Source organism: Phocoena sinus, chromosome 5 (assembly GCF_008692025.1).
Source record: "Phocoena sinus isolate mPhoSin1 chromosome 5, mPhoSin1.pri, whole genome shotgun sequence".
NCBI classification, from domain to species: Eukaryota; Metazoa; Chordata; class Mammalia; order Artiodactyla; family Phocoenidae; genus Phocoena; species Phocoena sinus.
In genome coordinates this window covers 64,585,445-64,602,122 of record NC_045767.1, presented here as the reverse complement: position 1 = coordinate 64,602,122, position 16,678 = coordinate 64,585,445, and the positions used below count along the sequence as shown (strand labels likewise).

The 16,678-nt window shown below is 40.9% G+C and overlaps 1 protein-coding gene across 4 annotated transcripts in view; it reads left to right on the top strand.

Annotated features, from left to right (window-relative positions):
- TLR1 (toll like receptor 1) overlaps positions 1–16,420 on the top strand; it is a 43,786-nt gene extending 27,366 nt beyond the window's left edge. For 3 of the 4 annotated variants that reach the window (XM_032631792.1, XM_032631789.1, XM_032631790.1), the window contains exon 2: positions 13,778–16,420. In XM_032631792.1, the coding sequence (XP_032487683.1) occupies positions 13,845–16,235 (2,391 nt within the window). In that variant the 5' untranslated portion in view covers positions 13,778–13,844 and the 3' untranslated portion in view covers positions 16,236–16,420. Of the gene's footprint in view, positions 1–9,039; positions 9,072–13,777 lie in introns of those variants that run through there. The other variant, XM_032631791.1, reaches the window with a different exon arrangement.
- The last annotated feature ends 258 nt before the right edge of the window (positions 16,421–16,678 follow it).

Sequence of the window (16,678 nt, the reverse complement as noted above, 5' to 3'; positions counted from 1 at the left end):
GTTGAATGAATGCATGAGTTCTTCTCACCTGGAGAATTCAGGAGGTAAGAGGGTGGCTTGGGCAGCCCGAAATAGCAGGATGAGGAAAGAAAGGAAGCAGTGATTGCAACGTACCCTTCCATTATTTGGCATGGCAGAAGTGTTGTGGATTTCCTGTGGGCCATAATGACCATGGGAAGGGTATCTGGGCTTGAGGTGTCATGATATGACCTTAGCTAATAGGGCAGCCTGTTGTGCAAAGGGACAATACTGCTAAGAGGCAAGGGGTTAGGGAGAAGAGGCGTATGACTTGGGGAGTCAGGGGGGTGCTGCAAGAGGTCAGCCAGCGAATGTGCCACTTGCATCAAAGAGCTGTGCAATGTGGGATCCCCCCAAGGCCTCTGAATGACCCACAGATGCATCCTGTGAAAGAGCCAACATTTGGACTCCGCCATAATCAGAGGCAGAGGTATGATGGCCTGCCTGCCTTATCCAGTCGTTAATTGCAGGGAGGCTTGCTCCTTTTTCTCTAATACTCTCTTCACTTGCAGAGGCCTGGGAACATCCAGAATATAGAGAAGGCAGAGAAGATGGAGGAAGAGTGATGATATTGACCACACTCCTTCCCCGCTTCACTGCAAGAAAGGCCCAAGCCAGGGCCAAGCAGAATTTTGAATCAGGTGTGAGACTGATGTTAAACTGGACTGGCCTGGACATTTCAATGCCTGAAATAGAGGTGCAATTACTAAAATGAGACTTGTCACTAAAATCTGTGGGATTCAGGATTCAGGATAGATCCTGAATAGATCCTTATAGAGGGAGAGAGTCAACAAAACTTGCTTGTAAAGCTATAGTTAGAGAGAAAAATAAAGTCCTTTCCTTCTGGACTTAGCTCATTCAATAAACTGGTTTCATAATTAATAGTTATAAAGAAACTAGCCTTAATGAAATTGTATTAGTCATCTTCTGTCTGCATTAGCCCTTCCTTCTCTTCAGGAGAGCACTTACTTTCTTCCACAGGCCCTTTCCCAAATGGTAAATTTTCTCTAGCCCCTGTTGAACTTGTTCCCTAAACTAAAAAATCCTCAAGCCAAAAACCAAAACCAAAACAACAACTGGGACTTCCCTGGTGGCGCAGCGGTTAAGAATCCGCCTGCAGATGCAGGGAACACAGGTTTGATTGCTGGTCTGGGAAAATCTCACATTCTGTGGAGCAACTAAGCCCGTGCACCATAACTACTGAGCTTGCGCTCTAGAGCCCGCGAGCCACAACTACTGAGCCTGCATGCCACAGCTACTGAAGCCTGCACATCTAGAGCCCGTGCTCTGCAACAGGAGAAGCCACCGCAGTGAGAAGCCCGCTCACCACAAGGAAGAGTAGACCCCGCTCGCCGCAACTAGAGAAAGCCCGTGCGCAGCAACAAAGACCCAACACAGCCAAAAATAAAAAAATAAATAAATTCATAAAAAAAGCAAACAACAAACTATGTCACACATTCTAAATGATCAAATATTTTTAAATGGTTCCAGTATGTTTCCCACAAAATACTGTTGACAGTATTTAGAAAATATAGAATATATTTTATATGAAAATATAGAATTTTGGCATTTTCAAATAGAATTAAACAAAACCTGTATTTTTGCCACATATGAAACCATACACATTTCAGACATATGAAAGCTCTATCATAAGAGATCAGTTTGTTTTTTACATAAAGATGTTCTATCTCCAGGAATCCTCTGTTTCCTCTTTTGAATTCTTCCAGTTGCAAGTAGCAGATACCAACCTGGGAAAGGGCGTGTTTATTTCAAGGATACAGAAGTGTCTCACGGACCCATGCAGCTTTTGTGACATTCTTCCCTCCCTTTTTTTCTACTGCCACCCCCAGCTGAGTCTGCAGGCCATCAGGGACAGAGTGTGCATGTTCCACTCTGTAACCTGGAGCAGAGCATCCGCTGTCCCGACTAAGCCACCAATATCTCTCACCTGTATGACTGCAGTAAACTCACCGGCCTCCCTGCTTTTACTCTTGCCTCATACATTCTCCAAACAGCAATCAGAGTAATTATTTTTAAAGTATAAATTATTTTAAGCCACTCCCCTGCTTAAAACGTTCTAATGACCTCCCCTTGCAGTAAGAACAAAAGTCAAGCTCCTTGTCATGACCTGCTGTCATGGTGGTGAGTGAGGATGGGGATTGAGGAGTGGGGAGCAGGGTTACCTGCCTCGTGACCATTATCGAGAAGAGTGGTGTAGGGGTCTGCTAAGGCTGCCCTGACAATATACCACAGGCTGGGTGGCTTAAACCACAGAAATGTATTTCTCACAGTTCTGAAGTCCAAAAAAGGGAGAGATTGGCAGAGAAGATGGGATGGAAGGGTGTGAAAGCATGGCTAAGAGACAGTGACTGGATGACTGGGATATAAATGGAGGATAGAGTGAGTCTTAATGAGAGCACAGAACACAACACTGGGAAAGGAGGAAGTCACTTTCTGTCTAGATTTCTGGAGATTGGTTTGATTGGAAGAGAATGAGAATAAATTACAGGCAGATAAAGAGACTTAAAGGGATTTCTAAAGCCACAGGGACTTTCTGTTTTTTGTTTGTTTGGCAGCATGGCATGTGGGATCTTAGTTCCCAGACCAGGGATCGAACCCACGCCTCCTGCATTGGAAGCACGGAGTAAGGAATCTCAACAGAGTCAAGTCTAAATACGAAGTAATTTTTGTGAGCAGATTTCAGACATCTTCAGCCCTTTTGAGGTATTAACAGTGCACTCTAGCTTAACATTTTCAATCTCCAATTCCATCTAACGGTCTTCTCCTTTCCCCATATCATAGGGTGTAGCCTTACATCATAAACACTGGTATCTCAATGCTGCTGACTCTCTCACTGCTGCCCCTTTATGTATATGTACCTGGGAAATGTGAGGATGGGGTGATGGTGGGGATTGCACTGTCTGGTTCAACAACTGCTTTAGGAAGTGCTTGGCCCAAATTGTTGGGAGCTCTCCTTAGAATATGGGGTAAGTAATACTTCCTAGTCCTTGGTTTTGGACCCAAGTCATAGGAAAAGTTCCAGTCAACACCCTATACCATAATCAGTAGAACCAACAGAAGGGAAACCAAAACTGTCAGTAGGCTATTGAATTATATGGCAGATGAACAACCTAAAAATCTATTCTAAATTTGGATTAAATAATCATTTAAAAAAGACATATAAAAAAATCAAAAAGGCATATTCATAGCAATAGGCAGAGAAAAATGGTATGGATTTATGTCAGTTGGTTCAGAGAGTTCACTCATGGAATGTATCCTAAGGAAATAATTGCTCATACACATCCTAAGAAAATGGATGAACATGATGCGTATTGCAGAGTTGTTTATGATAATAATGTGAAGTTTGGAGACAACTTAAAAAGATTGCTTGAATACATTGTTAATTAAAATATTTTAAAAATACATTGTAAATAAAATGGAATATTATTCAGCCAATAATAACAAAGCTGTAGGTGGCTATTTACTGATATAAACAGACATTTATGATGCATTATGGATTAAGAAAAGCAGATTAGGGCTTCCCTGGTGGCGCAGTGGTTGAGAATCTGCCTACCAATGCAGGGGACACGGGTTCGAGCCCTGGTCTCGGAGGATCCCACATGCCGCGGAGCAACTAGGCCCGTGAGCCACAACTACTGAGCCTGCGTGTCTGGAGCTTGTGCTCCGCAACAAGAGAGGCCGCGACAGTGAGAGGTGTGCGCACCGCGGTAAAGAGTGGCCCCCGCTCGCCGCAGCTAGAGAAAGCCCTCGCACAGAAACGAAGACCCAACACAGCCAAAAATAATTAATTAATTAATTAATTTAAAAAAAGAAAAGCAGATTACAAAACAATACTTGGTCCAGTGCCATCTGAGGGGGCGGGTGTGTGTGTGTGTGTATGTATGTAAACTGTACAAACTTACTGAATAGCAATTTGGCAACAGGTATCAAGAGCCTAAAGCATGTTTATATATATATTAAAAAGTCTGGGGCTTCCCTGGTGGCGCAGTGGTTGAGAGTCCACCTGCCGATTCAGGGGACGTGGGTTCGTGCCCCGGTCCAGGAAGATCCCACGTGCCGCGGAGCGGCTGGGCCTGTGAGCCATGGCCGCTGAGCCTGCGCGTCCGGAGCCTGTGCTCGGCAACGGGAGAGTCCACAGTAGTGAGAGGCCCGCGTACCGCAAAAAAAAAAAAAAAAAGTCTGCATGGTTGCTCCAAAAATGATATTGGTGTATCTCTATATGGTAAGTTATTATTGATTTGAAATTTTGTTTTTATTTATTCATATTTCCTGTTTTCTTCAGTAAACATTTATTACTTGGATAATAAAAAAATCAAATTAACTGAAAAATTATGTTTGAGGAGAACATATACACATATATCTATCTGACCTTGTTATGAAGAAGAACTCTCTAAACCTAAAAGCAACATATAGCAGTAGTCTGCTGGAGCTGGTTTGTACACACTTGTGAGAACCAGTGGTTAAATATTCAGAAATTTTGCAGGCAGGTCAGTTAGTAGCTAGAAATCAGCTATACTGGAAATACTTACATCATAGATATTGGCAAGTGCTAAAAAAATCAGGCTTTTTATTTTTGTTTTGTAACCTGGTTCACCAGCACACAACTAACTGATGGTAGTAGCAAAGAGAAAGTCAACTTACCTGTTTATATAAAAAGTTATGTACTTATTGGTTCAAAAGATCATGGGATAAAAAGATAAACAATGAGGGAAGATGTTTGCAGAAAGTTTGATGGAGGGTTAGTGTCAGTAACATAAAAGAGAATGTATAATTAAATAGTAAAATCATAACCCTGATATAGGCAATGACGTGAACAAGTAATTCACAAAAGTGATAGAAATTATCAATAAACATGAAAACCCATCCAAGACATTTATTTACTCCTTCCAGGAATTTATCCTAAGCCAACAGTAAAAAACTTGGACCAAAATTGTGTACAAAGTTGCTGGTTAACATTTCGTGAAGCTAAAAGAGGAACCCTCCCCTCAGGTCAGTAGCTGGAGACAGCTTGGCCTTAGCCTAAGATTTACTCAGGTGGCAACTTAAAAAAAAATTGCTGGAAAATTTTAAGTAGTTAAGGGAGAATTAATTAAATGCTAAATGTCCTAGTGATGTCATTTTTCATTCCCAGCCAGCTTCATGGGGCACAGTTTGAACTCTAGGGTCAGGTTGAAGAGAGGAATTGTGCTTTCTGTCAGGAAAATAGGGAGGGAAGGAAGGAATGGAACACAGCTGTGAGTACAGCTGACCCTTGAACAAGATGAGTTTGAACTGCACAGGTCCACTTACACACAGATATTTTTTCAATAAATATGTACTACTGTACTACACTACTTGCGGTTGGTTGAATCCAAGGATGCGGAACCACAGCTACAAAGGGCCAACTGTAAAGTTATAATCATATTAGGCACCCTTAACACCTGTTTTGTTCAAGGGTCAACTGTACTAACTCCACTGGGAGAGGCATCTCCCAAACTAGGACACTGTGGTCAGAGCATTTGTTTTCTTCCTTGTTGATTAAGAAACAATACTTCTGCCTCTTCTGGAAAAAAAACACTCACAAACTAGAAACGGATGGGAACTTCCACAACCTGATAAAAAGCATAGATGGAAAACTCACAGCTAACATCATACTTAATGGTTCTCAAAGCTCTTCCCTAACATTTGGAGCCAGGTGAAGATGTCTGCTCACACCACTTCCGTTCCACATTGAACTGGGAGTGCTAGCCAGGGCAGTTAGGCAAGAACATGTTATAAAAGGTATCCATCTTGGAAAGGAAGAAGATGACATTTTGCAGATGACATGATTTTAATTGCAGAAAATACTTAGGAATCCACTAAAAATCCATTAGAACTAATACACAAGTTCAGCAAATTTGCAAAGAAGATATATAAATGGCTAATCTACACATGAAAAGATGCTCAACATCAGTATCAAGGAAATGCAAATTAAAACCATAATGAGATACTGCTTCATTCCCAGTAAGAAGGCTATAATAAAAGTCAGATGATAACAAATGTTAGCAAGGATATGGAGAAATTGGAGCATTTATATACACTGTTGGTGGAAAGGTAAAATGGTGCAGCTAGCCTGGAACTCCTCAAAAGGCTAAACACAGTTACCATACGATGCAGCAAGTCCATGCCTAAGTATCTAAGTATCTACCCAAGAGAGAGTATGTCTACCAAAAACTTGTACATGAGTGTTTATATATTCATAAGAGCCGTAAGTGTAAACAACCCAAATATCCATCAGCTGATGAATGGATAAATAAAATGTGGTATATCCATACAATGGAAAGTTATTTAGCAACAAAGAAATGAAATCCTGACACATGGTTCAACATGGATGGATCTTGAAAACACTAGTCTAAGTGAAAGAAAAAAAACCACACAAAGAACCACTTATAATATGATTCCATTTATATGAAATATCCAGAATAGGCAAATCTATAGAGATTAGTACAATCTGTAGTGATTGTCTAGGTCTGAGGCAAATGGGGCATTGGAGGGTGACAGCTAAGGGGTGTGGTTCTTTTCAGGGTGATGAAAATGTTCTAAATTGCTTGTGGTAATGGTCGCACAGTTCTGTGAATTGATCTGAAGTCACTGAATTGTACACTTTAAATGGGTGACATTTTTTTATGGTATGTGAATTACATCTCAAAACTTTTGTTTTAAAAAAACAAACAGGGCTTCCCTGGTGGCGCAGTGGTTGAGAATCTGCCTGCCAATGCAGGGGGCACGGGTTCAAGCCCTGGTCTGGGAAGATCCCACATGCCGCAGAGCAGCTGGGCCCGTGAGCCACAACTACTGAGCCTGTGCGTCTGGAGCCTGTGCTCCGCAACGAGAGGCCACAACAGTGAGAGGCCCCCGCACTGCGATGAAGAGTGGCCCCTGCTTGCCACAACTAGAGAAAGCCCTCTCACAGAAACGAAGACCCAACACAGCCAAAAATAAATAAATAAATTTAAAAAAAAAAAAAAAAAAAACAAACAAACAACACGTACAGGTCCCATCTAATTGGCAGAATATTTACATTGCCCTGGATCCAAAAAGAAACACCTGGGTATGGAATCAAGCGTGGGCAGAAACTGCTATTGAGAGAAGTAAAGAGGTGCCTAGAGCCTAAGATATGGAACCTCTGTTTTGAGTTAGCTCTTTGAGCTGCTACTGAGTGGAATTAGGCTTGTACTTATTTGCATGGCTGTGATAACTCCATCTAGGCTCAGGCCATCCAATATGGTAGAGCCACTAGCCACGTGTGCCCATGGAGCACCTGAAATGTGGGGAGCCCAGATGAGATGGGCTGTGAATGTAGAACACACACTGGATTTTGAAGACTTAGAATGAAGAATATTATATATGATATCTTATTACTAATGTTTTATATTGATGGCATGTTAAAATGATATTTTGGATATACTGGGTTGTAAAATATTTTAAAAAGTTAAAAGAAAGCATGTTCTTTGAGAATTAATGTTTTTCCTTAGGAGAGGTGGACATATTAATGCCTGGGTGTACATAATTACAAGTATGTTTGGCCCCTGGTTACCTGGGCTGTGGACCGCTACCGGTCCACAGCCTCTTAGGGACCGGGCCGCATAGCAGGAAGTGAGTGGCAGGCAAGTGAGTGAAGCTTCACCTGCCGCTCCCCACCGCTCCCCATCGCTGGCATTACTGCCTGAACCATCCCCCACCCACCCATTTCTGTGGAAAAATTGTCTTCCATGAAACCAGTCCCTGGTACCTAAAAGGCTGGGGACTGCTGACCTATTGGATAATAGGGAGAAAAAAAAAGAGGCGGGTGGGCAACTCAGAGTGGGGATGAGCTTGCAGGGAAACACAGGACTTTTTGAGTGCTAAAGTGCTTTCTTTCTGCCCTGCTGACTTCCCTGTCCTGGGCATTAGTTTCTAGATTTGGTTCACAAAATCAAATGCCTTTTGGGAGCCAGGAACTGAATTGTTAATCAAAGAGCCCCCTTATCTCCATTTATGGACCTGGGGGAAGTAATGGTAAGTGAGAGTGGAAGAGGGGAGGACGTTCATTCTTTCAGTCACAAAAATATATTTATAGACATGCCTCCCCCTTAAACAAATTGTGAGGGGATAGGAGGAAACAGAGAGAGACAGAATAGTACAAGTCAAAAAGAATCTCAGGATTCTTAGGGAAGTTGACTTTGCTTGCTGTGGGAGAAAAGCTGATTCCAGCAAGAATTGCATCCAGCTTGTATAGGACATCATGCAGCACCAGGCTGAGCACAAGTTCAGAGGAAGACAGCTAGCTAGCATTTCTTAGCTTTATTTGCCCATTTGTTATTTTGTTACTGTTGTTTTAAAAGACCAGAGTGGAGTTATGAGGTTGGATTCCTTGAGCATGTCGACAACAGCAACGAACCCACAGGAAATGTCTTAGACCTTATCGGAGAAAAGAGATTGTTAGCTAGCGTGTTTTTCACATGGAGATTTCAAAAATCACTTTTTGAAGAAAGTTTGAAATATCCATGGAAAAAACTTTGAGCACCAGATTTTCTCTGAAATCCAGTTTGTCGGAAAAGACATGATTAGCATCCATTTGGTAAAAGCCCATGAGTGATCTTCTCTATGAATGAGTTTTAGCAAAACTTTGATCTTGACCCCTCCCTCTTCCCACTTTCAGCCACCTTTAATAGTGGCCTGATCAAAAGCCAATTAGATGGACTTCCCTGGTGGCACAGTGGTTAAGAATCCGCCTGCCAATGCAGGGGACATGGGTTCGAGCCCAGGTCCGGGAAGACTCCACATGCCACAGAGCAACTAAGCCCGTGCACCACAACTACTGAGCCTGCACTCTAGAGCCCACAAGCCACAACTCCTGAGCCCGCATGCCACAACTACTGAAGCCTGTGCACCTAGAGCCCATGCTCCACAACAAGAGAAGCCACCGCAATGAGAAGCCCACACACCGCAAGGAAGAGTAGCCTCCGCTCGCCGCAACTAGAAAAAGCCCGTGTGCAGCAACGAAGACCCAATGCAGCCATAAATAAATAAATGTATGTATGGGAAAAAAAGCTTAAAAATAAAAACCTAGTTACAACAGAAGTATTATACTTAACATTGATGACTCTTACATGTCTATATTAATCAAACCAACAAGCTTAAGCCACCTTTAATACCAGATATCAGTTTAGTAGTGAATATTATCCAGATAACATGAACCTGAAATTCATTCTGGCCAGATTATTTTCTATTTCTGAGTATTTATATAAGCACTTAATTTTTTTTAAGCCTATTAAGTAGAGCTCTTTTACAAATTCATTTTTTGCAATATCATACACCTACAACACACATAGATACGTATGAACACACAAACAAACACAGAGGCCTTATAGTACCCATTTCAAAATTTCAGCCCTCAGTCAGGTATAACATAAAAGCCATCAGTTACAAGGGGCTGGATTCAAACTGGGTTTCTAGCAGATGAACAAACCCATTTTACTAGTGTTTACAAAAAAGGCACTTAAGATTTCTATTTATCCTTGACAAGTCAAGTTCTAAATTACTTTACCCTCTTTTTTAAAATTTCCATTTATAAAAGATGTCAGAGATTAGGGTTCCTGAAAAGACCAGATAGGACATTTGCATCTCAAAGGTACAGGCAAGTTCCTCCTAGGATGATTTTGTTTCCCCTTTGTTTAATACTTTCAAGCCTCTTAAGATAAATAGGGAAGGCTTTGGGAGTGGCAAAAGGATTGGTGAGTTTTGGATTATTTTTGGAACCACACCTCTGGTCCTGTAAAGACTACATTTATAAAACAAGGACAGTTTTGTTTTCCTTTTCAAAGAATTGGGTGGTTACCTCAATGATATTGAAGGACTGACATACCCATTCACCTATGTTGGAAAGTTTTACTTTTCCTCATTTAGCTTAGGGGAGAAGGCCTCTTCCAAAATTCCTATCAGGGTCTGAATATCAGCTATGGTCAGTTTAGTCAGACCAGTGGGCTCCTATTTTGTTAATCTACTTTCAAACATTTTTGAAGGTCTTCCTTAGGTTTAAGAAATTTGTACCTTATATTTAGACACTGTATAACCCTTTTTACTTAATCACTGGCTGGATATCTTTGGCCAAGCCCGGAACCTCGATATTGCACATTCCAGGGTCTACTAAGGCTTCTATTTTAGCTTCAGATTTTATCTGTTCCTTTTTGCTTTTTGTTAGAACCATTTGGTGATGAGGGTGGTTCCCTTGCCCCTGGAGAAAGAGTGGCCCCTAATTTAGTTAACAAACCTCTTCCCGTTAAAGGGATGGGACAGTCAGGCATAAACAGAAAGGAATGTAAAAAGAGCTGGCCATTCATCTCAGGTGTAATATGATGGTTTCATAAGTTGAGTGCTTCAGATAATGACTATAAATGAAAGGGCAAAATGGAGGTTGAGCAAATAGAAGATATTTGAGTCAACTAATTAAGCTAGATAGAAAACTGAAGCCATGCTTTCATTAAATGCTTGAAGACAGGCAGTTTTGATACTGACCAGGGTTCTTGGCCTTCCCCAATAAATAGAAATTGACTAGAGGCCAGACAGGAAACTCAGGCAAGGCTTTATTGGGGCCCCTGCCACACGAGAGGGGAGCAAGAACAAGTAACAGTTTCCTTTGCTTGCTGGCCCGAGGTGGAGGGGGTGGGGGGCGAGCTGGTTCCTTATATGGGGTGAGGTTAGGGGTGTGTCCAGGGGAGTCGCTGGAGGCGTGGCTTGGTGGTTTGCCCGCCCCTTTGTGGTGCCGTGTGCAGTGAGCATGCGCAGTACCCTGCTTTTGCTCCCCACACCCTGTTTTTGCTCCAGGCTCTTTAGAAGCGGCACCTGGGCTTTTTTGGTCTTTTTGTGTCTTTTGTCCAGAATTTGCCCCAACTGCACATGCACGCAGTTATTTTTAGTCCCTTATAGTTGTTTTGGGGTTTTTTTGTTGCTTGAGGAGTCATTTGTCCAGATACAAGCACTGCAGCACTGCCACAAAGGGTCCCAGGTCCCAGCTTGTCTCAGTTTTATAAATTTAAATTTGCTGTGATGGTTGCCGTTGTTAAGCAAACAAAGACAGCTTTCATCTTGCTTGTGATGGGTTCACTGTGTGCTAAGCACTCACGTCTGTGTGTGGGATCCTGTCTCTGCCCTTTGTCTCTCCAGTCACACGCTGTGCACCACACCTGATGGTGCTGACCGCTACTTCCTTGAACTCTGGAGTTTGACCAGAAAGTTAAAAGATCCCCAGATTTGGATTCAGGTTTAGGAATAAGTAGGGAAACCCACTCGAGCCATAAGCCCAAACAACTTTTACTTCAATATAGCTTATACAGGATGGTTCTGTTCTGAGATATTAGGCACTGGCCCAGGCAGTAATTGAGTATTATCTTTATTCTCATTGAAATGTTTCTCCTTGTATGAGTAGCTCTTTCAGGAAGCTAGAGAGAAAGACTTGGGACGTGTCTGGGTCTTTCAGCCAAATACAAACAATGACATAAAAATACCACACTTACTTTTTTTTTTTAATTAATTTAATTTTATTTATTTTTGGCTGCGTTGGGTCTTCGTTGCTGCGCATGGGCTTTCTCTAGTTGCGGCAAGCGGGGGCTTTGTTGCGGTGCGTGGGCTTTTCATTGCGGTGGCTTCTCTTGATGCGGAGCACGGGCTCTAGGTGTGCGGGCTTCAGCAGTTGTGGCACGAGGGCTCAGTAGTTGTGGTGCACGGGCTTAGTTGCTTCTTGGCATGTGGGATCTTCCCGGACAAGGGCTCGTACCTGTGTCCCCTACATTGGCAGGAGAATTCTTTTATTTATGGAACTTTTGAATTTTATTTTATTTTTTATACAGCAGGTTCTTATTAGTTATCTATTTTATACATTTTAGTGTATATATGTCAGTCCCAATCTCCCAATTCATCCCACCACCACCACCCCTCCCCCCGCCACTTTTGGTTGCAATAGTGAATGGGATTGTTTCCTTAATTTCTTTTTGATCTTTTGTTGTTAGTGTATAGGAATGCAAGATATTTCTGTGCATTAATTTTGTGTCCTGCAACTTCTACCAAATTCATTGATTAGCTCTAGTAGTTTTCTGGTGGCATCTTTAGGATTCTCTATGTATAGTATCTTGTCATCTGCAAACAGTGACAGTTTTACTTCTTCTTTTCCAGTTTGTATTCCTTTTATTTAGTTTTCTTCTCTGATTGCCATGGCTAGGACTTCCAAAACTATGTTGAATAAGAGTGGTGAGAGTGGACATCCTTGTCTTTTGAATAAGACCAAAGTTAGGCACCAAACTGTGTGCAGGTAACAAAAGGTAATGCAAAAAGAATCCTAATTCAACCACCCAGGGATGGAACTCTCAAAAAAGCCATGGGGAGGTACGTATCAAACATAGAAAGTACACCAGCTGTGAATCCTAGAGTGAGCTCTAAAGGATCTTGGGGAGGTTGGGGTCAGAGGATTCGCCTTGAATGTGTAAACCCATCTGTATTAGTTTCCTGTGGCTGTTGTAACCAGTTACCATAAACTTGGTGGCTTAAAACAACGGAGGCTTGTTCTCTCATAGATGTGGAGGCCAGAAGTCTAAATTCAAGGCGTCAGCAGGGTTGCACTCTCTCCAGAGCCTCTCTGGCTTCTGGTGGCTCTCTGACTATTGGCATTCCTTGCCTTGTGGGTGTATCATTCCACTCTCTGCCTTCATATGGCCATCTTCATATCTTCATATGGCCTTCTTCTCCATGTCTTTGTTGTCTCTGTCAAATATTCCTCTGCCTTTCTCTTGTTTATAATTTTTTATGCTTAAAAAATTCTAATTATTATTTTTAACTGAAATGTAGTTGATGTACTGCCTAATGATTTGACATTTGAATACATTATGGAATGATCACCACGATATGTCTAGTGACCATCTGTCCCCATACAGAGTTATTGCAATATTATTGACCATATTCCTTATGCTGTATATTACATCCCCGTAACTTATTTATTATATAATTGGTGATTTGTACCTCTTAATCCCCTTCACCTATTGTTCCCATCCTCCATCCCCCTCCCCACTGGCACACATTTATTCTCTGTATCTATGAATCTGTTTTCATTTTGTTCGTTTTGTTTTTTAGATTCCACGTATAAGTGAGATCATGTGGTTTTTGTCTTTCTCTGTCTGACTTATTCCACTTAGCATAATACCTTCTAGATCTATCCATGTTGTTGCAAATGGCAAGGTTTCATTTTTTTTTTTTTTAGCGGCTGGGTAATATTCCATTGTATACGTATACCACATCTTTATCTTTTGTCTACTGATGAACGCTTAGGTTACTTCCATATCTTGGCTATTGTAAATAATGCTCCCTCTTTCTCTTATGAGGATAATTGTCACTGGATTTAGAGACCACCTAGATAATCCAGGATGATCTTCTCAAGATTCTTAACTTAATTATCTCCACAAATGCCCTTTTTCTAAATTAGATAATATTCAGTTAGGAGATTAGGACATGGTTAGGAGGCAGACATATCTTTTTTGGGGGGAGGGTCACCATTCAACCCATTACATATCCATATTAAAAGTTATTTGATTAGAGATAATATAATTGTTTATAAATATGTACATTTTCCTGGTTTCAGGTTGTGTGACTCCAAATAATGTAGCCTTCATTTAATGAGTCTCTAGTAAAAAATGTTTAATGTCAGCCATGCCTAATTTAATACAGTCAGTTAATGTTGATTTTTTCCCCCTAGGATCTGTATCTGTATCAAGATGCTCTGAAGAATAGCAACTACTCTTAGGATTGTCTACTGTTACAAAATGACTAAAACGAATTCTAGCATCTTCCATTTTGCCATCATCTTCATATTAATACTTGAGATCAGAACCCAGTTATCTGATGAAAGTGAATTTTTAGTTGACAGATCAAAAACAGGTCTTACCCATGTTCCCAAAGACCTATCCCTGAACACAACAATCTTAGATATATCACAAAACTACATTTCTGAACTTTGGACTTCTGACATCATATTACTATCAAAGCTGAAGATTTTGATAATTTCTCATAATAGAATCCAGTATCTTGACATGAGTGTTTTCAGATTTAACCAGGAACTGGAATACTTGGATTTGTCCCACAACGAGCTGGAGAAGATTTCTTGCCACCCTACTCTGAACCTCAAGCACTTAGACCTCTCATTTAATGCATTTGATGCTCTGCCCATATGCCAAGAGCTTGGCAACATGTCTCAACTAGAATTTCTGGGGTTGAGTGCCACACAGTTACAAAAATCCAGCATGCTGCCGATTGCTTATTTGCACATCAGTAAGGTTTTACTGGTCTTAGGAGACACATATGGGGAAAAAGAAGACCCTGAGAGCCTTCGAGACCTTAACACCCAGAGTCTGCACATTGTTTTCCCCACAAGAAATGAATTCCATTTTATTTTGGATGTGTCAGTCAGCACCGCCGTAAGTCTGGAACTGTCTAATATCAAATGTGTGCTAGATGATAATGGGTGTTCTTCTTTCCAAAATGTTCTGTCAAAACTTCAAAAGAATTCAAGGTTATCAAATCTTACTTTAAACAACATTGAAACAACTTGGAATTCCTTCTTTATGATCCTCCAGTTGGTTTGGCATACAAACATCAACTATTTCTCAATTTCAAATGTGAAACTACAAGGTCACGTTGGCTTCAGAGAGTTTGATTATTCTGGTACTTCACTGAAGGCCTTGTCTATACACCAAGTTGTCAATGAAGTGTTCAGTCTTCCACAAGATTATATCTATAAAACCCTTTCAAATATGAACATCCAGCATCTCACAGTGTCTGCTGCACACATGGTCCACATGGTCTGCCCATCCCAAATTAGCCCACTTCTGTATTTGAATTTTTCCAACAATCTCTTAACAGACATGGTTTTTAAAAACTGTGCAAACTTAGCTAATTTGAAGACACTCAGTTTACAAATGAATCAGTTAAAAGAACTTGCAAATATAGTTCATATGACCAAGGAGATGAAGTCTCTACAACAATTGGATGTTAGCCAGAATTCCCTAAAGTATGATGAAAGTGAAGGAAATTGCCCTTGGACCAGAAGTTTATTAAGTTTAAATATGTCGTCAAATATACTTACTGACTCTGTTTTCAGATGTTTACCTCCCAGGGTCAAGGTTCTTGATCTCCACAATAACAGAATAAGGAGCATCCCTAAAGATGTCACCAGTCTAGAAACTTTGCAAGAACTCAATGTTGCTTCCAATTCTTTAGCCCACCTTCCTGGATGTGGTACCTTTAGCAGCCTTTCCATACTGATCATTGACTATAATTCAGTCTCCAACCCATCAGCTGATTTCTTCCAGAGCTGCCAGAAGATTAGGTCCCTAAAAGCAGGGAACAATCCATTCCAATGTACATGTGAGTTAAGAGACTTTATCCAAAGTGTAGGCCAAGTATCAAGTGAAGTGGTAGAGGGTTGGCCTGATTCTTATAAGTGTGATTATCCAGAAAGCTATAAGGGAACCCCACTAAAGGACTTCCATGTATCTCAATTATCCTGCAACACAGCTCTGCTGATTGTCACCATTGGGGTCCCTGGGCTGGTATTGGTTGTTACCGTGACTGTCCTCTGTATCTACTTGGATCTGCCCTGGTATCTCAGGATGGTGTGGCAGTGGACCCAGACCCGGCACAGGGCTAGGAATGTACCCTTAGAAGAACTCCAAAGAACTGTCCAGTTCCATGCGTTTATTTCATATAGTGGGCATGATTCTGCCTGGGTGAAGAATGAGTTAATACCAAACCTAGAAAAAGAAGATATAAGAATTTGTCTCCATGAGAGAAACTTTGTTCCTGGCAAGAGCATCGTGGAAAATATCATAAACTGCATTGAGAAAAGTTACAAGTGCATCTTTGTTTTGTCTCCCAACTTTGTCCAGAGTGAGTGGTGCCATTATGAACTCTACTTTGCCCATCACAATCTCTTCAGTGAAGGATCTAATAACTTAATCCTGATCTTGCTGGATCCCATTCCACAGTATTCTGTTCCTAGCAGCTATCACAAGCTCAAAGCTCTCATGGCCCAGAGAACTTATTTGGAATGGCCCAAGGAGAAGAGCAAACATAGACTTTTTTGGGCTAATCTAAGAGCATCCATTAATATTAAACTGATGGACAAAGCAAAAGAAATAAATCACACACAAATATAAAAATATTCCTCTGCTGCATTCGGAAAAAATGTTGCTGCTTTTGGAAGCTCCATCAATGACTTTATTTTGCATCAATATGGATATAAACATGATTCTGAATTTAGGATGTAGATAAAAATGGGTATGTCCTTTCAGGCCCCAGTTCCCCATGTATATGTGGTAATAAATTTGATGAAATGTTATAATTTCCCTTTAAACAGTTAATTTCTACCACATGAGTCATTCACCTAATCCTTTTTTTTTGTATTTTTGAATTTAAATTAATTTATTTTTTTATACAGCAGGTTCTTATTAGTTACCTATTTTTTAAAAATATCTTTATTGGAGTATAATTGCTTTACAATGGTATGTTAGTTTCTGCTTTATAACAAAGAGAATCAGCTATATATATACATATATCCCCATATCCCCTCCCTCTTGCATCTCCCTCCCACCCTCCCTAT